General features: G+C 35.0%; 2 protein-coding genes across 2 annotated transcripts; both read left to right on the plus strand.

Annotated features, from left to right (window-relative positions):
• The first annotated feature begins 8,231 nt into the window (after positions 1-8,231).
• On the plus strand, positions 8,232-17,228 carry LOC145616659 (ABC transporter C family member 5-like). The gene is made up of 11 exons (XM_081671421.1): positions 8,232-11,024; positions 11,151-11,471; positions 11,546-11,632; positions 11,954-12,643; positions 12,794-12,958; positions 13,400-13,694; positions 14,501-14,715; positions 14,892-15,197; positions 15,530-15,593; positions 15,701-15,940; positions 16,620-17,228. The coding sequence occupies exons 1-11, from the start codon at positions 8,958-8,960 to the stop codon at positions 16,721-16,723; spliced, it is 4,554 nt and encodes a 1,517-aa protein (XP_081527547.1). The 5' UTR covers positions 8,232-8,957; the 3' UTR covers positions 16,724-17,228.
• A 929-nt stretch (positions 17,229-18,157) lies between these two features.
• Positions 18,158-26,467, plus strand: LOC145616619 (NADH dehydrogenase [ubiquinone] 1 alpha subcomplex subunit 9, mitochondrial-like). The gene is made up of 13 exons (XM_081671372.1): positions 18,158-18,349; positions 18,496-18,592; positions 20,414-20,478; positions 20,966-21,051; positions 21,133-21,217; positions 21,308-21,378; positions 24,175-24,306; positions 24,737-24,852; positions 25,038-25,161; positions 25,236-25,304; positions 25,670-25,790; positions 25,895-26,098; positions 26,253-26,467. Exons 1-12 carry the CDS (start codon positions 18,256-18,258, stop codon positions 26,032-26,034), a joined length of 1,200 nt encoding a protein of 399 aa, XP_081527498.1. The 5' UTR covers positions 18,158-18,255; the 3' UTR covers positions 26,035-26,098; positions 26,253-26,467.
• The last annotated feature ends 379 nt before the right edge of the window (positions 26,468-26,846 follow it).

The raw sequence follows: 26,846 nt of genomic DNA on the forward strand, positions 1-26,846 counted from the left end.
ATTTCCGGAAAATATAAAAGATAGAATTCGAAAAAGATTTTTAACTTAAAAGCTTATTTCCTAAAATCTGATGTTAAAAAGATATTATGCTTTTTAACTAAATATTTCTATCTTATTTTCTGAAAAGATTTTCTTCACAAAGATTTACTTAAAACCGTATTTTAAGATAAGTTAAGTTTAACTTATTTATCTTTTTGAAAACCTACTTTCTATACGAGTCTTACTTGTATAAATAGTAGAGGTCGAATTGAGTTTAGGTTTTGTGAGTTTTATGTGTGAAGAATTACAGAGCTTAAATTGTGTAAGTTTGCCAAGCTTATAAACTTGTCATATTAGTTTCGGGTTTCATGCATAGCTTGCCTATCATATACTAGGTGTTCATTATTTGTATTTGGCTTGGGTTATTTGGGTAGTAAGTATTTTATTAATTTTGTTTATTGTGTTAGCTTCTGGTGAAAAGGGGGAGATTTGTACTTGGGGAGTACGAGTGAGTCTAAGTGTGGGACTTGGACAGGGAGAACAGGGTGCTGTTCTGTAGTAAGTTCTTTTAGGAACTTGAGAGTAGAGTCTTTATTATAGTAGGTTGTAACTTGGTGTTTGCCCTATTATAGTGAAGTATTTTGTGTTTGAAATCCCTAAGGTAGGGTCGAGGTTTTACTTCTAGTTGGGCACTAGAAGGTTTCCTCGTAAAATACTGTGTGCTTTACAAGTTCCTGTTTTATTCTGTTTTGTTATGTTTTATAATTCGAAAAAGTAGTCACTAGGAACTCATCTACAATTCACCCCCCTCTTGTAGAGTTCGTCTCAACTAACACACTTATTTTTAGTCCATATATAACTCACACCTCTAATTAGGGCATGTTCATATTTATTGAACTAAACTAAACTGAATAGAAACTGAATATTTTATGAGAAAAGAAAATTAGGAACTAAACTGAACTGAAATTAAGCTGAAGTGAACAGGCCTTAATTTAAGTGCTTAGTTGAGAAAGCTTTTTTTTTTTTTTTTTTTTTTGTGAGAGAGGGGTTCGTGGTACCTCTGTAAATGTGGCGCGAATCAATATAAGTGAAATTTCAAATCAGCTCCTTGCACGTCTTCTTTAAGTTGCTGAATTTTCCACGGCATTGAGCCTTTCCCTGCAAAATATTAATAATAAGCAAATTATCCCCTTCAATAAATATTTTTGAAATATTATGGGCCTGTGCCAAAAGAAGACCATTACGAAGGGTCGTAACTTCTGCAATAAGAGGAGTACATTCATACCAATATTAAAAGAACGACTACAAACATTATATTCTAAAGTAAAGTACTTACTACGCTTACCTTGTCATTGTCATTTTACATACACAATAAAAGTAATTATCAACTAACAACTACTATTCACCAAACATTTTTACACAAACAACTTATATAAGCAATTGATCAAACGATTTTATATCATCACAATCAACTAGTCAAACTAGCTCACGCAAACAGTTAGCAACGAAATACAAACTTATTCTCAATGTCAGATAGAGCTAGGTCATGGAATCAAATCTTCTATTTACAAATCACATCTTAATTCATCAAATCTACACTTTAATAGTGCAAATACTTTTGTATTGTTGCTATATAATCTATCCTTATCGGTGAAACTTTTTAGCCAAGCTGACAAGAGTTTATGCCAGAATGTAATGTGGTGAATGCTTCTTGTTCAAGCTATTGATGTTTGAAGTCTTTGAACCAAAAAATATGCTCTATCAACCATATTCTTCACGATAACATATAAATATACCATGATTTATAATTCATTCGTCTTTACTTATTTTTTATTAAAAAAGGATATAGAAAAAGTTAGGACATTCTTCTCTTAAGATCAATGATATATTGATATGCCTACATGAGCCATGAAGTGACCCAGGGAATTGATACAAACATTGAAACACATTTGCTACTCTATTTTCTTTTCTATAAATATGACAAATTCAAATGAGGAGAAGAGATTTATAACTCATTCAATACTTAAGGATGCTTTTATTGATTTGATTTTGTTCTTCATTAATTTCAATCGCATAGGTGGTATAAATTAAATCTTATTTTACTTCATTTTTTTATTAGATAAATGTTCGAGCTGAGATTGTATTATTTTAATTGAGAAACACATAAATCATCTATATCTATATTTAAAGGCCTGTTCTCATACATTGAAATTCAGTTCAGTTCAATTCAGTCCAGTTCAGTTCAATTCAATTCAATTTAGTTCAATTTAGTTCAGTTCAGTTCAACTCCTAATTTCCTTCTCTTATAAAATATTCATTTCAGTTCAGCTCAGTCAGCACAGACAATGAGAACAGGCTCTTAGTATTTAAAAACTATAACCAAGAAACTAAGAAAGACACAGGTCCCCATCCATTCTATTACACTTCTCTAACCATACTGCCACATGTCATCTTACAATACTAATTTTTTATTATACCATTTTTTTTTAATTCTTTCATTAAACTTATAATTCATCTTTCATACACACTTCATCTCTTCATTTTCATCTCTCCCCTTTAATTCAACCTTTTCCTATTCTCTTTTTAATTTTAGCCCTTCCACCTTCTATTTAAGCCTCTTTTTCGATTAAAGTTCCAAAATTTTAATTTCTTTAAGCATGTTTCTGATTACATATTATACCCAATAATGACTTACTGATATTTCCTCACTTATCTCTCAATATAATTTTATATGAATAATCCGTGCATTACACGGACCAGATGGCTATTTTAATATAATACAATGTCCATGCATAGACATTACCACTATTCAGTATTCGCACATTCATCGATAATCAAGTAATAGCATCTTTGAGGAAGATAAAAATATATGAAATGGGTAATTTGGTTCCTTTTTCAAAGAATATGACCCCAAACACGAGAATCAAATACACTTACAAATCTAATTTATAATTACAAGTTAGAAAATTGATTAATTTGTAGAAAATATTCGTATTATCTATTACTATAAACTTTTTAATTATACAATTATTGATTAGAGCCATGTGGAGTATTATAACATAATCATGAATTTCATATCATAAAGCATCCAATAATTTTGCTTATCATACAATTTGTTCCCTAAATTAAAAGTTAGATTATTTGTTCTTTTTATAAAAAGTACAAGATCCTAATCACCAATCAATGGTTCTCAACCAATCTCTCTTATTCTCTGTTAATTTTTATTTACTGTACTGTCCACATTTTTTTTTTAATTTTCTAACAATAACAACACGTTTAACTAATGAATTTGATATCATGAAAGCTATGAAAAAAAAAAAAAATGTTTCTAAGATTCGGTATAATCAACCATTGTAAATAATGTTAAAATATCATATAGCATAGTGATGAAGGACTTTTTTAGATTATATACCTCCTTTTTATGGTCAAATTTTAGATTTTTAGAATATAGTGAAGGGCTGAAGGCCAATATCAAGGAATGTGAAAAGTTTGTGTCTTTCTATCTTGTCTTTAAAGAAATGTTTGGGACTTAGGAGTAAACAAATATTATCATATACTGTAGTATAAATGTATAATACCCCATAATCCCATATCATGGAACAACTTTATATATTCACTATTTCACTGTATTATTTCATATATATACTTCCTCAGTCTTTTAAACAGTCTTTTAAAAAATACTTGCAACATTTTTTCTAGTGTACAATATTCATTTACTCCATTTTAATTACAATTTATGATTTATACTTGAAAATGTGTTCATATAAGATAATGTCAGATTTTTTTAACGTTTACATCATCATAATTTCATTTCTATAATTTTTACAAATATATAATTAGAGATGTAGGGCTTGTTCCGATTTACTGAAAACAACTGAACTGAATTAAACTGTTCTGAACTGAAATGATCGAATTGATTAGAGTTGAAATGAATTGTTTATGAGAGAAGGAAATTAATTAGGAACTAAACAAAATAGAACTGAACTGATTGGGACTGAACTGAACTGAAATTAAGCTGAAGTGAACAAGTCCGTAGTATTAACTATTGAAGTTATATGCATTGGTAAACACGGAAAACAAATGATTCAAGAGAAAAAAAAAATAAAGTTAGAAAAGTTTACAACTCCACTTGTCGGTATAGGTTAAATGCATAAGTTTTATGCTTGTCAAAGTACCACTTTGACCACAAAAAGTGGTATTAGGGCCTGTTCACATTTACTTAATTTTAGTTCAGTTCAGTTCAGCTTCAATCAGTTGAGTTCAGTTCGGCTCCTAATTTCCCTCTCTCATAAAATATTCATTTCAGCTCAATTCAGTTCAATTTAGCTCCAATCAGTTCAGTTCAGCTCAGTTCAGTAAATGTGAACGGATCCTTAGTTAAAATTATGAAAAGTTGATAATATATTGAAAAAAAAAAAATCACATTCAAATTAATCAAAGAGCTTTTTTTTTTGGACATATTTGTATGTTTATGCTAGTAAAATACTCCGTATTATGGTCAAAGTGTGAATAGCATAAAATTTAAATTATTACATTAACTTTTTTCTTTTTTTTTTTTTTTTTTGAAACCAAATTACTACATTAACTTGAAATAGAAGGAGTAGTCCAAATTGAGACACCAAAGAAAGAAAATGGAACAACTAAAAAGAATACAGTAAACACAAATTTTTGTATGCGGCTGGCCACATGGTGCGGCAGGGGTTACTTGTATGGTGTTACTATAGGTGTTACTTGTTTCTGGGGTTACTTGTATGGGTGTTACTGGTTTTGTCAGGGGTTACTTGTAGGTGTTACCTGTATTCTGGGGTTACTTGTATTGGTGTTACTGGTTTTGGTCAGGGGTTACTTGTAGGTATTACTTGTATTATGGGGTTATTGTATACGTGTTATTAGTTTTGGTCAGGGGTTACTTGTAGGGTGTTATTGGTTTGGTACGAGATTTTGATCTGGGGTTACTCAACCCATTCAAGTGTTCCATACAAGTAACCCCAGAATACAAGTAACTCCAGAATTGAAACAAGTAACCCAGAATACAATTTTTTATTTCAAGAGTTACTTAATTGGACGATGTTACTGGTTTTGGTCAGGGGTTACTTGTAGGGTGTTACTAATTTTGGTCGGGGTTACTTGTAGGGTGTTACTGGTTTGGTATAGGGCATACGTACAAGCAACCCTTGAACAAGTAACTCATACAAGTAACATTGAATAAGTAACTCATACAAGTAACCCTTAAATAAGCTAGTAACTCATATAAATAACCCTTGAATAATTAATCATACAAGTAACTCTTGAATTAACTCATACAAGTAACCCCTGAATAAGTAATCCATACAAGTAACCCCTTAACAAAAACAAGTAACCCCTAAAAAATACAAGTAATCAGTAACTCGTGAAAAAAAATAAAACAAGTAACCCCTGAATAAGTAATCCATACAAATAACTCTTGAAAAAAAAAAAATTATAAGTAACCCCTAAATAAGTAATCATACAAGTAACTCCTGAAAAAAAAATACAAGTAACACCTGAAAAATACAAGTAACCTTGACAATACCCATTATTTTTGTTGACTTGGCAGCAGGCCACACCATGTGGCCTGCTGTACCAAAAAGGCACTATACAGTAAAAGATGTAATTGTCCTTTATTGGTGTGAATATGTAATGCTACCCTTAGATAAATTACATTGAGTATGTTAAACGTTATTAGTCATTATTCCATTACTTAAAACAATCAAACAATTCACATGTTATTTATTTTGCTTATGGCAAATATTCTCCGAATACAATATATGTTCTGTAGTCAAAAAAATTATTCTCGATAAAAATATATTGTTCCTCCAAATCTGCCTTGATATAAATTACAAAATTGTCGCCAACTCCTCAACAAATCCCTACTTTTGAAATTTAGATAATTTTTGGGATATTTCATATAGAGTTTTGAAAATTTCATAAAGCTATTGAGCTTATATCACAGTTTTAAATAGATAAATTTATGGTGAATCAGTCTCACTCAATATTTTATACGCAGTATAACATAAATTACAAAGTTGTAGCCTCTTCAACCTTAGGACCCTACAATTATTCCACATGTATGTAGAGGCATTGAAATTCTCTTCATAAAAAATCACCAAATTAGCTATTGCTATTTGCTAATGAGGTTTACACGATCGAGATCTTGCTTTTTAAGACGCAAAAGTGACGCCTAGCTTTATGCCTTTACTTTCGAAAAAGATATGAGCCCATTACACGACCATAGTGTAGCTTTCGAATTAACTTATTCATGGTCAGAAAGCAATAGAAAGATATTCATAATTATGTATGAGAATTTAAGAATCATAAACGTCAAATAATTATGACAACACTTAATACTTTGAATTCTAAATGGCCAAAGACCTAAAAAGCAATCGTAATATGGGACCATTATATATTATGGAGGCCTTTACCACGCACATATAGCTTAGCACAATAGCACTCCTACGGATTGGAAACTTAGGAGGATGGCAACAATTTTATACAGTCCGAACGAAAAGTCGATGTCATGTATAAAATATTCCAAATATACAAAGTAAAAAATTACAAGAGATTTAAAGTTAATAAATTTATAAGAATTGATTAAAAACTTCCTTTAAACAAAGTTTTGATTGTTGCATATTAAACCGTGTTTATGTCCTATTAACATAATCACCGTGTTTAAAGATTATTTTCAACAATGGGGTCTATTAACGATTAATCTGCTACATACATAAAGATGATAACCATACATTATTTATATAACCTTGTATCTAATCTAATTATTTTGATTACAAAGAAATAATTTTCCTCAGTACACTCAATAATCATCATTATGTAAAATCAACCACAAGTCCACAACCATGTCAACCACCAATGAAAAAGAAAAAGAAGATTTGAGAGAAAAAAAAGATTGAGAGAGACATACAAACCACCAAAGCAAGAAATGTTGTGGTTTTATTAAAGCTCTATCTATGGAATTTTGATGGTCGAATTTGACTATAGCAATGTTGGTGGTGAGAGAAGAATGATGACAAATATATAGCAAGCAACGGTGACGCAAAGGCGGTGAAAAAAGAGCAACGGTGGCGGTTGAATGGTTGGGGAAGTGAATAGTAAAGGCGAGGAGAAAAAAACAATGAAAATGACCTAATAATTATTACCCTAGGAAAGTTTAAACTTTGATTGAATGGTATAATCTCGTTTCAGAGTTCAGACATATAGCCTAGGTCCATAACAATTACACCTTAATCTTTCTAGTCTATTGCCCTCATTCAAGTCGAAACCTTAGTAAAATGCCTTGTAGTAAAATAATAATTTTTATTTAACATTCTTAAAACAATGTTCTCTAATGTTTCTATATACGGGATAGTCCCAACTTCCAAATAAATGTAAAAGAATATAAGAAAGTGCAATTTACCATACAAATTGCAAAAAGAATACATTTACAAAAATATAATTGTAAAATAAGTTACAATGTACTTGACAAAGGTAATAAGAATTGCACCTGTTACTGTTGAGCTTAGAGGTTCGATGCTTCAATCCTTAATAGCTATTGTTCTCTTCAGCTTAACTTCAGTTCAATTCAGTTCCTAATTTCTTCCACTTATAAAATATTCAGTTCAGTTCAGTAAATCAGAACATGCCTTTAATTTTGAAATGTTTTTAACACTTTTTTTTGGTGCATTCATTTTGATTATTTGAGAAACATTTATGGTGCCTTATAATGATAACTTGTCCATTACAACATAGGGAGAAATCTTACAAGAACTATGGTTTTCTCAAACTTATTCAACTCCGAAAATTGCCTTATATTGATATTTTATAATATGTAGATAACTTTTTTACTTTATTTCATTTTTGGCAATTATATTTTACACTACTTTATTTGTCTTACCTCACAATATATATTATATTTTTCTTGCATCCACCCACCCACCTTTTTATCCTCATACTTTTTAATCTCTCTCACACTCACCCCTTTTTTAACCCCTCTCTCTTTTACCTTAATTTGTGTACAAATAGTAAATGTTTAAAACATTATGAAACAAAATCAAAACATAGAGCCTGAGCCCTGAAGTATAAAGTTGGACTAACTAACATGCGAGAAAGATCGTAAAATCTAATGGGATCCTTCACCATAACATTTAAAAATCATATTTTTGGACATTATTTGATTGAATGAAGTTAATTGAAGTGGGGGCAAACCTCTATAAAACTACAACAAAACTGGACAAAAAAGAAAGCACATGCTAACACTGAGAAAACACCCAAAAAATACCTTGTGCACAATACAAATGCAAAGTTCGATCATCACACGGCAGCAACGGCGGTGAAACCAACGATTTTCACATAAAAACAACAACAAAATTAGGTGGGACTGCAAAAAAAAATCCAGACCCACTTCAAATTAAGGGAAGAAAAATTGAAAGAGATCTCCTTTTCTTCTTCTTTCGTCGCTTTTTTGTGCCAGAAAGTTTTTTACAGAGTAGCAATTTTTGCAGAGTGACACAAATTATACTTGTTTTGAGTCAGTGAACAATTGATTGAAGACATACCCAGATCATATTTTTGGGTTAATTTTGATGGGTTTTCTTCTGATTTTCAATCCAAGTTAAGTACAAATTTCTGGGTTTTTGAAATTTGGTGGGTTATTATTTTTCTCTCTCTTCACATTTCTGGGTATGATAGACAATCTGTTTGTTTTCTTGTGGTCCGTGTTTTTGTGTTCTTCTATGAGCTGTCTTCATTTCTGAGCTCAATACCCAGATGGCGAAATGCCCTTAAAATTTGAATAATTTCTTGTTTCTTACTCTCTCTCCTTTTTCACCGACTTCAATATTGATTGATCAAAGTTTCTAGTTCTGGGTGTTAGTATAATCATAATCATATAATAATAATAATAATAATAATAATAATAATAATAAAACCCAGTTGTTCAATCATATTCATTGTTAAATCCCCAATTAGCAATGTTATTAATGGCAACTGAGAGTTTGCCTAGTGATGTTCTGGGTATTCCTATACTAGAACTGCTGTCAATCTGCATAAATTTGGCCTTGTTACTTGTTTTTCTGTTAATGGTGTCTGCAAGGCAATTCAATACTTGTATTGGCAGTATCAGGTTGATTAAGAATAATGATTCGAACTCGAATTTGACCCCAGTTCGAGGAGGATTAGACTATGAATTGAGTGAAATTGTAGTGGGTATTGGGTATAAACTGACTGTGTTGAGTTGCTTCTATGTGTTGTTAGTACAAGTAGTTTTGTTAGGATTTGATGGGGTAGAAGTTATTAGGGAGGCATCTCATGGAAATGTAGGCAGTTGGGTGGATATATGTTGGCCTGCAACTCAGGTTTTAGCTTGGTTAGTGATGTGCCTTTTGACACTTCATTGTAAATTTAGGCCTTCTGAGAGTTTTCCTATGTTGCTTAGGGTTTGGTGGTTTGCATCATTTGTTGTTTGTGTGTGTAATTTGTACTTTGATGGCCGAGGTTTGGTCGAAGAGGGGTCGAATCGTTTGTCTGCCCATGTTGTGGGGAATTTTGTTGCAACCCCTGCACTTGGGTTCCTTTGCTTTCTAGCAATTAAGGGTTGTAGTGGGATACAGATTGTTGGGAACTCTGATCTTCAAGAGCCGTTGCTTGAAGAAGAAGCAGGGTGTTTAAGGGTTACTTCTTATAGTGGGGCTGGGATCTTTAACTTAGCAACTATTTCATGGTTGAATTCACTTCTTTCCCTTGGTGCCAAGAGGCCTCTTGATTTGAAAGACATTCCTCTTCTTGCCCCTAAAGACCGTTCTAAGGCGAATTACAAAATTTTGAACTCGAATTGGGAGAAATTGAAGTCTGAAAGTTGTTGTGGGGGAAAGCAGCCTTCATTGGCTTGGGCAATCCTTAAGTCGTTTTGGAGGGAGGCAGCTTGCAATGCTGTATTTGCTGGATTGACAACACTGGTTTCGTACGTTGGTCCGTACATGATTAGCTATTTTGTTGATTACTTGGGAGGGATAGAGACCTTTCCCCATGAGGGTTATATTCTTGCTGGGATATTCTTTTCAGCTAAGTTGGTAGAGACTTTTTCTACTCGTCAATGGTACATTGGAGTTGACATTTTAGGTATGCATGTGAGGTCAGCTCTGACTGCTATGGTGTACAGAAAAGGGCTCAAGTTGTCAAACTCGGCCCGGCAAAGTCATACTAGTGGAGAGATTGTGAATTATATGGCAGTTGATGTCCAGAGAGTGGGGGATTACTCCTGGTATCTTCATGACATATGGATGCTACCAATGCAAATTATCCTTGCTTTGGCAATTCTCTACAAAAATGTAGGAATAGCTTCTTTGGCAACATTGGTAGCCACAATTGTATCCATTGTTGTTACGGTACCTATAGCGCGAGTGCAAGAAGAATATCAAGACAAGCTAATGTCTGCCAAGGATGAAAGAATGAGGGCGACCTCAGAGTGTTTAAAGAACATGAGGATTTTGAAGTTACACGCTTGGGAGGACAAGTACGAGCATATACTTGAGGAGATGAGAAATGTTGAGTTCAAGTGGCTAAGGAAAGCACTTTATTCTCAAGCCTTTATCACATTCATGTTTTGGGGCTCTCCCATATTTGTGGCTGTAGTTACTTTTGCTACTTGCATTTTGTTGGGTGGTGAGCTGACTGCAGGAAGTGTACTTTCTGCTCTTGCCACTTTTAGGATTCTCCAAGAGCCACTGAGAAATTTCCCAGATCTTGTGTCAATGATGGCCCAGACAAAAGTTTCTCTTGATCGTCTTTCTAAATTTCTTCTTGACGAAGAAATCCAAGGAGATGCAACTACGATACTACCAAGGGGATCTTCTGATACTGCCATTGAGATTAAGGATGGAAAATTCTGCTGGGATCCTTCTTCTACGAGAACAACTTTGTCAGGCATTGAAATGAAGGTTGAAAAAGGGATGCTTGTGGCTGTTTGTGGAATTGTTGGAGCAGGAAAATCAAGTTTTCTGTCTTGCATCCTTGGAGAGATACCCAGAATCTCTGGTGAAGTGAGTCCAGTATTTGACTTTGATTAAATAAAATAAATTTCATTAGAGTAGTTAATTATTAATGAAGTTCTTATATATAAATAGTAATGACTCATCTCTAACTGTGCTTACATGATTGTTACCCAGGTCAGAGTATGTGGTTCTGCAGCTTATGTATCTCAATCAGCATGGATTCAATCTGGAACTATAGAAGATAATATCCTTTTCGGAAGCCCAATGGATAAACCAAAGTATAAGAGTGTTATTAATTCCTGTGCATTGAAGAAGGATCTAGAAAATCTTTCACATGGAGATCAAACCATTATTGGAGACAGGGGTATAAACCTAAGTGGTGGCCAGAAACAGAGGGTGCAGCTTGCCAGGGCCCTATATCAGGATGCTGATATCTATTTGCTTGACGATCCCTTTAGCGCTGTAGATGCTCAAACTGCATCTTTTTTGTACAAGGTTGTAGATACTTTGGAGTAATTTGCTTTGAACTTCTACTAAATGAGATTTTCTGACAAAAAATTCCGTTGCAGGAATTTATACTGACAGCTCTGGCTTCGAAGACTGTGATTTTTGTGACACATCAAGTTGATTTTTTGCCCTCTGTTGACCTGATATTGGTATGACATTCATATTGGTTTATGTTGATGGCAATATATATTTTCTACAGCTGCCTTCATTGTGGTTCTAATATTTTCTTTGCAATTTTCAAATACGAAACTGCTACCTTTTAACATTGCATTCCCAATATTGTTCTTTGTAATAGTTTGCGGGCTTGCCTATTTATTATATGCCTATTCTTTCCATGTTTTTCTTTGCAAGTTGGGCTCTTGATTCACTTTCATAATCTAGTATTTTGCATTTATTCTGTGTTTAAGAATGTATATATGAACAGGAAAAAGTTTTTTTTGTGGTTTATGTTATCATTATGCATATTGTAGGTACTTAGAGAAGGACGAATAGTACAGGCAGGGAAATATGATGATCTTTTGCAAGCTGGCACGGATTTTAACTCCCTGGTATTTGCTCACAATGAAGCTATTGAAGCAATGGACTTGGGTCATCACTCATCTGAAGATTCAGATGAGGGTTCTAGCCCACAGAACGACTTTGGTGACATTGATCATGAAACTAGTAGTTGTAAAGGTAGTTTAGTGAAGGAAGTACAGGCAAGCATGTCTTCTCCTGACCTAAAAGCAATTAAAGAGAAAAAGAAAGCAAAGCGAGCAAGGAAAAAACAGCTGGTTCAAGATGAGGAGAGGGAAAGAGGTAAAGTCAGTATGAAGGTGTATTTGTCATATATGGCAGCAGCCTATAAAGGATTGTTAATTCCACTCATCATCCTTGCACAAACACTATTTCAAGTTTTGCAAATAGCCAGCAGTTGGTGGATGGCCTGGGCAAACCCACAAACAGTAGGAGATACTCCTAAGACGAGTAATGTAACTCTTCTTGTTGTTTACATGGCACTCGCATTCGGAAGCTCCTGGTTTGTATTTGTGAGGGCTCTTTTAGTGGCAACCTTTGGGCTGGAAGCTGCTCAGAAGTTGTTCATAAAGATGCTTAGGTGTATTTTTCGAGCACCTATGTCATTTTTCGACTCTACTCCAGCTGGACGGATACTTAATCGTGTAAGCTCTCTACCAGTGCCTGAGCCCTTACCTCCCCCCCATTTTCTTATACTACGTATTTTAACTTTGGATGTTTCCTTTTGGACTCTTAATTTAATCTTGCTTCCTTTTTGTTGCCTTTAGTCTCACAAGTTTTTTATGACCTGTCAGGTTTCCGTTGATCAAAGTGTTGTAGATCTGGATATTCCTTTCAGGCTCGGTGGATTTGCTTCAACAACGATACAGCTTCTTGGCATAGTTGGTGTAATGATGAAAGTTACCTGGCAAGTGTTGCTTCTTGTTGTTCCAATGGCTATTATTTGCTTGTGGTTGCAGGTATGCATTGTGTCTAAATTTGGCCTAAGAATTTGAAATTTGAAGCTGTCTGGAATCTCCATGATTATGAGTCTTTCTCATCCTGTCTGTGTTTGGGGATATTAGTGTCATTGTGTGGGGTGATTGGAGGTGAAGGAGTGGATTTAAGGACACTTAGTAAATTAACTAGATTAAGACACTTATTTGGAGATGTACTGTAAGTCTGTAACAGATCTTAAGATAGAGTGACACTAATACATAGTTTTTGATCCCAATCATCACACTTAAAATGTATGTTTTTTTTGTTTTGTTTTGTTTTGTTTGTTCCGAGACTAACTTTATTTATATTGTGATTGTGACTATATTCTTATTTGAAGGAATCATTTACCATATGCTGAATATATGTGGTACAATTTTAGTTTTTTATTGGAGTATAAGTTCTTATACTAGATCTAACTGCAGAAATACTACATGGCTTCATCACGGGAATTGGTTCGCATTGTAAGCATCCAAAAATCTCCAGTTATCCATCTTTTTGGCGAGTCAATTGCTGGAGCTGCCACTATAAGAGGATTTGGGCAGGAAAAACGCTTTATGAAGAAGAATCTTTATCTTCTTGATTGTTTTTCCAGGCCATTTTTCTGCAGCATATCTGCCATCGAATGGCTATGCCTGCGTATGGAGTTGCTTTCCACATTTGTCTTTGCTTTCTGCATGGTTTTGCTCGTGAGCTTCCCAAGGGGAACCATTGATCCAAGTATGTATATTCCTTTCACATTTCAGAATCAGGGTAGCTAGAACTCACTGAATTTCCAAATGGGGATAGAGAATGGATGTTAAAATGACTCCGTATTATTTTACATTATGAATCTTCATAATGGTTCCTTAACCAGTAAAGGAATACTTGGTCAGTGATTTCCAATAATTTTATTGTTAACATAATGTGGTAGACTAAACAAAAGAATCACGGCTTCTCAATTACTCTGTATATTGTAGTCAGTAATAAAAATATGGGTCTAGCCCTCCACACCTCATTATTATACCTGTGCATTCTTTGCTCCAGGCAAGTTCTTTAACTTATAGTTCAGTTCTTGCAACACAAATGTGTTTTCCTTTAGTAGTTCTAGTATTATTATTCATGTACACCTAAGTAGTTGTTTGGAATTTTCTTTGTGGTGTGGAATTTGGATGTACTATAGGATCAGGATGCCTATTCAATGAAATTTTTATCTGCAAGTTGTTATAGAAGTGGAGAATACTAATGCATCTTCATTAGGCTTTTTGTTTGACTTAGAATTTGATTCTGGTGGATAAGTTAGGGCACAGAAGCCGAGGTTAACTTTAGGAAACAGAAGCTAGCTAAATAAACTAAGCAATGTTCATAAGAATAAAAATACTACCAGAATAGCGCCTACTTCTATATGCCTATTATGACTTTTAAAGATTGAGAGCTCACCATTTGGTCCCTGACTGATTGACTATGGCTCTAGACTTGGGTTGCTTATCCCCTTAGTGAGATAACATAATATCTACAATGCTAATTTGTTCCCTTTTTTCTGATAGGTATGGCAGGCCTTGCTGTGACCTATGGCTTAAATTTGAACGCACGTTTATCACGATGGATACTTAGCTTCTGTAAACTTGAAAACAAGATTATATCTATAGAAAGGATTAATCAGTATTCTGAAATCCCAAGTGAAGCTCCTCCAATTATTGAGAACTGTCGACCTCCAGCTGCATGGCTGGAAATTGGGACTATTGAATTGATAGACCTGAAGGTTTGCAGTTGTTTATCTTTACTTGCTTACAGAATACCACTCTAAAGTTGCTTCCTATGCTTACAGAATACCACTCTAAAGTTGCTTCCTTATCACTATTACACATTATATTTGTGTGAAGGAGGTTAATAATATTAAGTTTTATGAGTCCTTTCTGTTGATTCTTCTTCTGACAGGTGCGATATAAAGAGAACCTTCCTTCTGTTCTTCACGATTTGACTTGCACATTTCCTGGTGGGAAGAGGATTGGCATTGTTGGGCGTACTGGAAGTGGAAAGTCAACATTAATTCAGTCACTTTTCCGAATGGTTGAACCTGTTGCTGGAAAGATTATTATTGACAACATTGATATCAGCACGATTGGACTTCATGATCTCCGAAGCCGTTTGAGTATCATTCCACAAGACCCATCCTTATTTGAAGGTACCATCAGGGGCAATCTTGATCCTCTTGAAGAACACACTGATCAGGAAATTTGGGAGGTAATTGTCTGAAGTCAACCCCCCCTCCCTCTTATGTATCAAACTCTAATTTTAATTTTCTATAAACTTGTATATATTTTGAATTCGAATTTATTATTACACGGCACTCTCATGTGGTGTTCTTGAATAGCTCCTCTTTTATATAGATAGATTTTTTTTTTTTTTTTTTTTTTTTTTTTTCTGCCAGTTCAATTTCATTTCTAGGACCTTAGTTAGTATCTTCCCTGGTTGCTTTATATTATTTTGTAGATTTGAGAGAAGCAATCTGAAACTTCCTGGTTTTGTCTATACTTGTGTGCTGTTCTAATTACTTGCATCTTATTTTGGTGCAGGCACTTGATAAATCGCAGCTTGGAGCCCTCATTCGTCTAAGAGGCGAAAAGCTTGATTCACCAGGTCTGTTGTCACATACATGAGAGGGCCTATAATCTGTACTTCTCTATTTTATATTATTATTATTGGCCTTTTTTTTTTAACCAAATTTAGTTTTGTTATACATGTAGTGCTTGAAAATGGAGAAAATTGGAGTGTGGGACAACGTCAACTTGTTTCTTTGGGCCGTGCTTTGCTTAAGCAAGCAAGGATACTTGTTCTTGATGAAGCCACTGCTTCTGTTGATACAGCGACAGACAATCTTATCCAGAGTTTGATAAGAGCAGAGTTTAAGGACTGCACAGTTGTGACCATAGCGCATAGAATACCAACAGTCATGGACAGTGATTTTGTGTTGGTCCTCAGTGACGGTGAGTCTGGAATCTTTTGTGTACAATTACTATTTGTTTCAGGTCTTTTTTTTTTTGTCCCTGTCGTTGACCCCTTCGTTGTTTCTCAAAAATGCAATTCAGGAGGATTTTGTGATTACATACATTATATATTATTTTTCCAACCCTAACGAATAATTTCCACATACAATCCTCCCCCTTACCGAACAAAGGCTTTTCTACTGTTATTTTTCTTACATCTGCTTGCATATTCGTAAATCGTAATTGTTGTAAATTCAGAATACCTTTCATATTCTTAGGATATTATTGTGGAATGATAGGGCTAAACAGCTGGAGTGTTAGGGTGATTGATGTTTAGTTGAGTGAGTGTAGAAGTGTAACCACTCATTTTGTGGTGGTGCTTCAATAATAAAGTATAGGTTTTGTTTGGCCTCATACACTCTGCTGACATCAGGAGCATGAAGTGTACATTGAGAAATTGCTCTTAAAAGATAACTTTCAGAGAAGAATGAAAGTCAATATTCTATTTTTGTCCTCAGAAATTTTTTTAACACATACTGGTTGATAGCGTTGTGAATTTGAGAAGTTTCTTGAGAATTTTCATGATTATATATATTCATTAATTGTGATGGTACATTAATTACTCGCAATTGGAACGTTTGCACACTCAAGGCTCATCTACTGTTGTAAATCATTGCAGGTCGAGTGGCTGAGTTTGACAGTCCTGCACGTTTGATGGAAAACAAGTCATCTGTGTTTTCTATGTTGGTAGGAGAATATACATCAAGGTCAAGCAGTATATAATTTTCATGAGTAGAAGCCAATTTCAGGCCAAGGTGGAACCTGTTCTGTTTCAGGCCGACCTTGAAAGAAACTGATTGTTTCTGCGCCTACCGAGCTGCAGCCCCTCGGCCAATGAACAAGTGAGAAAGGAGGTCGGAACTCCATAATTCTCAGTCCCATTTCTGGGCCACGATACCCTCCAGTTTTGAAGAACAAGATTGCCCTATGTGTTTACAAGGGCTTGACTTGGGATTTTCTGCCCAATTAAGAGTTGATGGAAGACGGGGTTGAACAGGGTTCAGAGATAATAACTATCTGAAGCCAGAGATCAATAAACGATTCGGATTACAAGAAATCATAACCCATGCTGATGAAGAAGCAGCTACTCGGATCTTTTTTGTCTATAGATATGTAGAGCCTCAAACAGACTATTATTGTTGATCCCACGCTCCCACTTCCTGTAAAATAATACAATCTCATGATTTGTAAAGTTGGTTCTTTTTAATGATAATTCATTTTGCACTATGCTGTTTCATCTTCTTGCTGGTTTTGCCGTTTAGCTTGTTGGATTAGAAATACTCTGGCCAGCACCTGGAGAAAAGCTTTTTCGAAGAGGGACTAAGCCCTGCTCTTTAGAGTTGTTTCTTTAGTTTAGTCCAGTAAATTTTCCCTACAAGTATAGCTTTAATATAGGCTCCTGAATTCAACTTACAACTTAATTTAATTGGCACTTATAGGGCAGTTCATATTGCTCTAAGAGAAATTGAGATGCATATGAAGCTTTAGTAGTCGCTACTAATGAGTAGAATGACCCATAGCGAAAAATTGAGGATTGGAGGTTCATCTAGAAAGATGGTAATAATTAGGCAAATTGACCTAATCAATCTTAATCCTCGTATTTGAATTGCATTCTATAACGAAATTTCCGATGGCTTTTGAAATGTTAGGCTATTTTCTCCAAATTTTATTTTATTTTTATTGATCGTGTTCAAATCATTTTTCTAGTCAAGACAAGTTGGATCAATTTCTTTTAAGTTAGGAATTGATGCAACTTGTACCCAACTTAACCAAAAAAAATTACTTCGTATAATCCAATAAATTCAATACAAATTCAAAATATAGTAGATTTTGAATGGTCTTATTACTCTACATTTCCCCCTTAATGGGTTAAAATTCTAAAATACTACCCAAAGTATGAAATCAAATCTCGTCTACATCATTGTCTTTTGTGACTTTCTACCTACCAAAAATCAAATATAACCCCCAAATCTGACCAAATTCTCTTCATCTTAATTCAACCTCGCACGCATTCAAACGGTCTGATTAATTTAATCCGATCCAAACAATTCATTTACCACCTCGGACACGAACCCAATATGGGCTCGACTTTGCTCCCATGATCGGATCCCCCACCCTCCAATATCCACTCAAACGAGCAACCACCCCCTTTTCCTCTCTCCCCACCTCTATTCCTCCGCACTGCGCCCAGTTAATTGCATCAGCTGCAAACCCTCTTCATCTTCCTCTTTCTCTCTCCTCTCATCGGAGACAAAATGCAGTCGATTTCCAGGCGATTATCCCACCAATCTTTCAAGACTTCTCCTTCAATTTCATCTTTCAAGTCTCTTTACCCTCTTTCTGATCCTCGTAATCTCTCTTTCTCTCTCCTCTTACATTTTCTCATTCCCAATTTTTCTGGGTATTGCAAATTTTTAACATTTCTAGGGTTTTTTTGGATTCAATTTCGCATTGTTTGTTTTTGAAATGATGATTGTTGATTATGTGGGATTTAGGTTATGCTGCTGATCAATCGAGGTATGGATCTACTGTCGCCACTAAAGGTGGTGGGCCCTTAGTCAGAAAGGGAACTGGTGGAAGATCATCTGTTAGGTAAATTTATAACAGCTTTATCTTAAATTTATTGAATTTTATCAACTAATTGAAACTGCTATTTGTATGAATTCATCTGTTGAAAATGTAGCTTCTCTAATTTGTAAGCATTTCATTTTGTATTTTGAGGTTATATAAATTAATGCCTTGAGAAAGAACCTGTTTGAGTTGAGAAATTAATCGGGTTTCGGAGGTGGTGAATTATTAGGAAGTGATCTGTTGTGGTATTTTTGTTAGGTTGTGTATTGTTGACAATCAAACATTGTTGGATTCTGTTTTTTGATTGGAAAAGAATTGGCTAGTTTGCCAATAACCTGCTTCTGCTCTCCGGGTCTGATGAAGAAAAGGCGATTAATAGTTTATGATTGATTAGTGTAAAGCCGGAAAATGACTATTCTGAAGTTTCTTAGCATAAGTAACTTAATATAGTTGCTAATTGACAAAAGGCAAGGTGAAACAGTGAGTAAAAGGTGGTAGGTTTTTTGTTATATTCTTTCTCTTAAGTTTAGAAGTTTGGTGCCTTTAGACTAATATCTTTAAGCTGAGCTTCAGAGTGCTATTAGAGATTTGGAGGTGAATGTTTCTGGAAATGATGTTTAAGAGAAAGTGAACTAGAAAGTCTTGTTGTAACTTTAAGGATGGATGGTGATTTTTGAGCTCAATGAGGTGTTGGCTATTAATACAGAGTAACTTTTAGTGTTTTTGATGCCTTTTGGCTAAACTAAGATTAAGCATTTGGCCATCAGTAACTTGTCTTCAGCTGCTTGGTGTCAACTAGTTTATTATATAATGAATTTAGTACTAGTTTTTGGATTTATGCTTTGTCACATTGTGAGATATTTGGGTTTGTAGACTTGCCTTGCATGAATGTTCAGACTCTGCTCGAATGCTTTATACTTGCTTCATGGAATTTATCGAATTTCGGTTTCTTGCTCTTTGATCATTCAACTTTAAGCTTATTCTTCTATTAAATGAAAGGGGTTTTGAGAAAGGGTGAGAAAGAAGCTTGAACACTAGGAGATCCGTTAGGGTATAATTGAAGTTTTGGAATGTAGTTTTTTGAAATACTACCTGTATATGTTTCTATCAGACATGAGCTGCTCTTGAAGCTCATTAGGTATTGAAGTAATTGCGCTAATGCACTATTCTGACTAAGAAGTCCAGTTAGACAATTAGGAAACCTTTTGACTTATCCATTTATAATGGATAGTTTGCTTACAGTTTTACGAGTCCATCACTCTCTTGGTATGGATCTCCTGAAAGAAGACTGAAACTTAAGGCCTTTATGGTTTTATGAGATAGTATTTCAGGACAATTCCTCCTTTTGCTATAGTTTTAAAGGCCTCTACAAGCAGATATGAGAATAATTGTAAGCTAGATGCTTAATATGTCTATCTTCGCCATGATTCTGGTTTACATAGCTCCTTGTGCACTTAATATTAATATGCATTAAGTTTCTTTTAGTAAAAGAGAGAAATGAGTTGATGACAACACGAGAAACTAATGTAGAGAAGGGAGAAGAATATTAGAGAACGCTATGCAAAATGCACAGATCTCACCTTTTGAAGGGTCGCATGGCTGCTTATCAAATCACCAAGGCTATCTTGTAGGCGCTTGACTGAAATCTGTAGTATTTCGTTTTTTTCTTTCTACATTCTTGAAACCAAAAGCTGCTTATTCAAATGGCTGATTTTCCATTCCTGTGGAAGTTACCAAGGTGTATGCTCTTATTAGTTGCCATATATCAAGAAGTTTGAATTGTTCAGCTTAGCTAAGCAAGTTAGGATCTCTGTGTAAATTTGTTCATGTTGTGTCTTGCAGTGGCATTGTTGCAACAGTTTTTGGATCAACTGGCTTTCTAGGACGTTACCTTGTACAGCAACTTGGTGAGTCAAGTTACAAAACTTTCACAAACTATTGGTTTTAATTGTTCTAGTGGTATCCTTTTAAAATTATATGCCATATACATTTTTGAACTATGATGCTTCAACTCAAATAATAGGCATTAGACTTGTATGAGAAATCAAATATGGAAAATTTTAACCTCAAGATAAGGAAGCATGGTTAAAAGTGTCCAATTTTTGAATTGGTTTTGGTGATATGGCTACTGAATTTAATATCCTCACCATGGGTCATGAGCCACCTATTGTATTTGATGGGTATGGTATCACAGGTGATGAGGGTTGACATCACCTTGGAATACAAAATAAGTTCTAAAAACTCCAGCTTTATACTCGCTGGTCTCCCTAGGTTTGGGCATTGGTTTGTCCTAGCCTTTTTTACCATCTTTTGAACGTTAGAAAGGATCCTCTCTCTCCTGTTTCCCTTTTCAGTATACGGTTCATGTTCTGACAACTTCCTAGTTTACTGCAGCTAAAATGGGGAGTCAAGTTTTGGTTCCTTTTCGAGGTTCTGAGGATTCTCCTCGTCATCTCAAATTGATGGGTGATCTTGGGCAGGTAAGTTTCTATATTGAGGTTTGAGTATTTGTTGCAATTGCAATTTAAAGTGGGCCCCCTGATGCATGCTATTCTTTTCAGATTGTACCTATGAAGTATGATCCAAGAGATGAAAGCTCAATCAAAGCAGTGATGGCAAAGGCTAATGTTGTTATCAATCTTATTGGTACTGTTCTCTCTCTCTCTCTTTTTTCCCCTTTCAAATGCTATTTTGAAATGCTGGGTTTTCTTATTCTAATTACATAAATCTTGGCAGGGAGGGAATACGAAACAAGAAATTACAGCTTTGAGGAGGTCAATCACCACATGGCTGAACAGCTTGCTCAGGTTGGTTATCTATTTACACATTCTGCACTACGTACATTGTACAGTCAATTGTTTTTTTTTTTTTTTTTTTTTTTTTTTTTTTTTTTTTTTTTGGGGGGGGGGGGGGTTGCTGAAAAGTAATAATTACATAATAGTGACACAAAAAGGCTTATGATCCATTTACAAAAGCGGACTAAGGGCAAGAAGAATAGACCCTCGTCCTTGAGGGCGTAGTAAGCATTGAGGTCAAAAATGTCCTCCAGCTTATTATAGGAATGACAATTGATTGTTCTTCAAATCATTAACTTTGGTTGTTTTACATGAATTGCCTGTCTTATCAAGGCATTTCAAGTTGAATTTCAAATTTTGATGGATGAGCTTCATTTTTTACATTAAAATTCTGGCTTAACTTTGGCTTAGGCTGACTTGTTCATTTGGTGTAAAGTTATTCCAAATAATGTCCAGACTTTGAACTAGTTACACCTGCACATAACTGTTTATTTGTGAACTTCAATGAATAATTCACAAGTTCAAGTTTCAATTATGTGTTTATTTAAAGCTGAGATGGTGAATATTGTTAATTTATGTACTGATGGGCTGGTGATATGAAATAAATGTATGAAAAACTTACTAGAGCCTAAACAAATCTCAAGATTGAGGCCAATAGCATGCTTGGGATACACACTCTGTGCCAGTTAAGTAGTTAATTCAATGAAATCCCTGTAGAAATTTTAGCTTCGGTGCTACACTAGTCGGATGATAAACTTGATCATAAAGTAAACAGGCATACTGTAAATTATCAGGGTTGATTACCCTTGCATGACTTGAGAATTTGTTTTAATTTACAAAACTTGGAAGTCTTTAATGACTCTTAATAATTGAATTCTGCACTTGAGAAGCAGGTGGTGAAAGACTAAATAAGTTGATGAAAATACCTCCAGCCTACACCAAGAAAACAGCTAACAGTTCTTTAGCTGGAAACATAGAATTTACACTTTTGTAATTTGACCAAGCTTAGCATTGCTAGATGAATCAGGGGAGTAGGGGACTGCATCTCAAAAAACTCAAGTTCTAGTCAAGTTGGCTACATATTTGAGTATCAACAATGAATAGATGGATAAAAATGAGCTGTTGAGATTTTTAATTTTATAATGCATATAGATCCATTTTACCTATTTCAACTTAAAGACTTCATCACAAGAATGAAAAGAAGAGAAGCACCTTGGCTCTAGCGCAACCCATAAGATCTTGTAAAGAGACCTGTTGGCTGCTTGTTGACTAACAACGAAAATGAACCCCCTTCATTTACAAAGTAAACCCATTCTTTCAAGGATTGAAAAAATAGTTAAATCATGTAGAACATGTTTGTAAGCCTCCCTTTCCTAAATCTAGCGTGCACAGATAATCACATTTGCTTAAATTATAAAATAATTACTAAATTATGAGAAAATTCAAGTTTATCACCAAGATAAACAAATATTGTTAATCTTGGTGGAAAATTTGTAAATATAATTGTACTATTCTTTATTTTATTCATATTATTGCTTAGTTGGCAGTTTACTTTACTCAACTTGCATGTGTATGACAATGACAGCAATATAGTAAATAACGGAAGTTAACTTCGTCCGTTAACATCCATTCCACAAATTTACCATCCATGGGTTAGGAGAGAGAAACCAGATTTGAACTTTGGGGTAGAAAATTGAAGCTCAAAATTAGCTTCAATGGAGGATTTTAATGGAGGACGAATGCAACCCTACTCTTCAGGTTATGTTACTTGGACTCGGATGAAGTGTCAAATTAAACACGGGTGTCCAAGCATCGGACTCGCTCATTTTCTTGAAAAGGTTGTGTTTTTAGTTAAAAATGAAGTGTCCAAGTGTCGGTGTCCGACACGTGTCGTGTCGACACAGACTCGTGAGGTACATGAAAGAGTTCGAGTAACATAGGCTTCAGGGGTTCACCATACCCTTAATTACTCCCTTTTTCATAGGGTTTTCGTTTTTCGGAGATTGGTTGTGTTGGTGGAGATTGGGGAGGGAAGAAGAAGATTGAGGAAGAAGAAGAATGAAGGAAGAAGAAGAATGCAGCAAACGGCAGTTATAGTTGTTCAATGCTGTTATATAGTCATCCAAAGAAGTATGTACCAATTTACGCATGTACCCCTGACTTCCAAATGAAAAGCCAGTAATACTCCCAGATTAACGAGGTACCGTTAATCTGGCAGATGAACTGGGTGTGCCTTATAAATTATATCCCAAAAAATAACTTACAATTATGATACTCCCTCTAATTTTATATAGTCAAAAGATTCTAAATTGGATTAACATTAGGAAATGGAGGGAGTAGCGATTACTAAAGCCATTGTACTCACCCATCCCCGCGTTTTTAATTAGGAAGTCAATGGGCTTCGTGAATCTGCTTATTTCTTGGAGGGGAATAAGAACCTAATGGGAAAGCCAGGCTGTAAATTGGACACTAGGTTGAAACAAAACATGATGTGCCCTTTTAATTATTGTGTTTGGATGACCCCAATTAAACTCCAGTCCTAACTATGTGGCTGGGAGCTCTATTACTGAGCTCTCTCATGATTTATTCCAGTGTGTCCCTCCTGAAATCTTATGCTATAACTCTTATACTCAAATGCATGAGCTCTATGCTTTGACATTTTGCTATGCTCCCAAGGACGAACTTTTATGTTTACATGTCTGTAAATTATGTCAGTATGTCTCTAAATGAAAGTTTAACAAGTACTTAAGAAATGAAGAATGCAATGGCTTCTCTTCTGTTTGTGCTAATAGATATTTTATTCTGCAGATTGCTAAGGAACATGGTGGCATTACGAGATTTATTCAAGTTTCTTGCCTTGGGGCATCTCCAAATTCTGAATCCAGGATGCTTAAAGCTAAGGCTGCAGCAGAGGAAGCTGTTTTGAGAGAACTGCCCGGAGTAAGTCTGATTTATCTCTTTCAGTGTGTTTTTTTAGTACGGAGTATTACTCAATAGTAAATTAAGGCCTTACTGTCAATGAAGCTAATCTATTTTGCAAAATCTTTTGAATTCTGATGATGAGTCTTATTTAAAGTGCTGGGTACTCGTGTGAAACTATCAAACTAGTATTAATCCTGGGCTGTAGATTGTCTTGTCTGGATTCTCTCTTTCATGTAACAAATATGCAAAAGGTCATAATAACAAAGTTTCTAGATTCTACATCTATTATATTTTGATGTGTTTCCTTTTTCATGCTTATGGCACTAGTTTCTATGTTCTACACATCTTGCAATTACTGGCTTGGATTTGCTTTTTGGTGAATGGCAAACAATACGTAGGTAGCATTTTGCATAATAACAGGATTAACATATGTTTACATGATCTGCAGGCAACTATATTGAGGCCTGCTACTATGATTGGTACAGAGGATCGGATTCTTAATACCTGGGCACAGTTTGTGAAGAAGTATAGCTTTCTTCCCCTTATTGGGGATGGATCAAATAAGTATGTCTAGAATTGATCTTGAACTTGTTTTGTTGCAATATTCTCTCCTCCCCCTTTTTCCTTTTTTGGTTAAAAAAAATAAAAATAAAAATAAAAATAAAAAAAAAAAGAGAGAAGGGGGTGAGGGTTATTTGGCCATTTTTTTTCTTCTTTTTTTTAAATGCTTTTCCCGTGTTGCTCTCCAGAATACAGCCTGTTTATGTGATCGATGTTGCTGGTGCAATTGTTGCATCTTTGAAAGATGATGGCTCTAGCATGGGAAACATTTATGAACTTGGAGGCCCAGATGTCTATACAGTGCATGAATTGGTAATACATTGAAGCTTTGTAGTGCTTCACAAATTCAACTGCTTGGATTCTAACCAAAGTCTTGTCTTTTACAGGCAGAACTTATGTTTGAAACAATTCGTGAATGGCCTCGGTATGTGAAAATTCCTGTGCCAATAGCAAAGGTAAACAATTATTCCATGGCATGTTTGCTTCCTTGTTATAGTACTCAGAATCTTGGCCCATTGTAAGTACTAGTGAATGGACTATATCTACCTTTTGATAGTTTTGAGGGGGACAATACATCATTGCCACACATACTGGATTAGGAGTTTCTTTTAAATTTTGAGTAAGCTGTATGTCTTGAATGAAGCTCGAGGAGTATCGTTTGCTATGTATTAATGCAGCTTACTTTATTCTTAGTTTTTACTTGTATGAGATGGTTGTTTCTTTAAAATATAAGTAAAAGATATCTAGGAACGGGCCTTAGCAAAATTCCATAGTATTTGCTTGTGCCTTTTGTGGTAGTGACAAATTTTTTGTAATGCAGGTCATTTCCTCTCCTCGAGATCTCTTGATCAACAAAGTTCCATTTCCCTTACCATCTCCAGCAATATTCAATCTGGATCAGATCCATGCCCAATCTGGAGATACAGTTGTATCAGATAAGGGTTAGTATATTCAATTTTAGTGTAGGGTCTAGCAATTCTCCTTCAGTTATTTTTAGTGACCACAAAGTCCACAATATTGAAGTTTGGTCTGAATGATTTCACAGCTTTAACGTTTGCGGATCTTGATATTGCCCCACACAAGCTCAGAGGATATCCTGTTGAGTATCTGGCATGTTACCGGAAGGGTGGGCCACAATTTGGGTCTACAATCAGTGAAAAAGTTACTCCTGAGACTTGGCAATGATATTACTGATCAAGTTCATTAATCTTGCTGGAAGCTCTTGTTCCTACTGGTATTTTTGTAATAGGTATGTGATGCATTCACAATTTCATGTATGCTGAATGAGTATCGCAGGCATTACTTTGTCAACATTTCTTCTCATGTGATCCTCTGTTAGTTATAGTAGGCGGCGCGACAGTACAAATTTTGAGTGCTGACCATCTTTAGTGTTGCCATTATAGGTCTAATCAAGGTTGAAATGCCTGCTGTCAAGAAACAAAGAAGAAATAATAAACATGATTATTATGTCATTCAGGGTTGTATAATCTTGAGAAATGTTCTCATCATCTGTATTTTTTGAAGCCTTTGCTAGTTTGAATTGCTGAGGCTGATTTATATCGGTGAACAGTTGTCTTTTACTTCAGAAAATCCTGTGCCCGATGTTCCCTCTGCTTTACATTGTCCTTGTTCTTTACTTTTTATTTTCGAGTGTTAGAACACTATAACAAATGGCAGCTTTTGGTTGAAAAACTCACTGGATCTGTGGGCGCTTGTACATGCAACTCCTACTGTATCTGGGAACTCATTAGATCTCCATGCTTCTGATCCAAAATGAAGAGTATCATGTTCCATACCTATGTCAGAGTATTCAGGGTCCATCGTGGCCTTCACGGTCCATCACAGTTACTTGAGCATAGTGACGAGATCCAGCTTTGCCCTAAATAAAGTCTTTGTACGAAATGAATGATAAGTCTCGTGGCAGTAAAATTCTTTTCTTGTTCGTGTAATTTCTCTGATTTCACCTCCATGCCTGTAGCCTGTTTATTCAATTACAT

Source organism: Chenopodium album, chromosome 26, assembly GCF_948465745.1.
Source record: "Chenopodium album chromosome 26, dcCheAlbu1.1, whole genome shotgun sequence".
Lineage (NCBI taxonomy): Eukaryota > Viridiplantae > Streptophyta > Magnoliopsida > Caryophyllales > Amaranthaceae > Chenopodium > Chenopodium album.

Coding starts and splice junctions, on each gene's coding strand:
- LOC145616659 (XM_081671421.1), top strand. CDS start 8,958: ATGTTATTAATGGCAACTGAGAGTTTGCCTAGTGATGTTCTGGGTATT. Junction 11,633..11,953: donor CCTCTGTTGACCTGATATTG/GTATGACATTCA, acceptor TGCATATTGTAG/GTACTTAGAGAAGGACGAAT. Junction 12,959..13,399: donor TTATTTGCTTGTGGTTGCAG/GTATGCATTGTG, acceptor ATCTAACTGCAG/AAATACTACATGGCTTCATC.
- LOC145616619 (XM_081671372.1), top strand. CDS start 18,256: ATGCAGTCGATTTCCAGGCGATTATCCCACCAATCTTTCAAGACTTCT. Junction 21,052..21,132: donor TGATGGGTGATCTTGGGCAG/GTAAGTTTCTAT, acceptor TATTCTTTTCAG/ATTGTACCTATGAAGTATGA. Junction 21,218..21,307: donor TGTTGTTATCAATCTTATTG/GTACTGTTCTCT, acceptor AAATCTTGGCAG/GGAGGGAATACGAAACAAGA.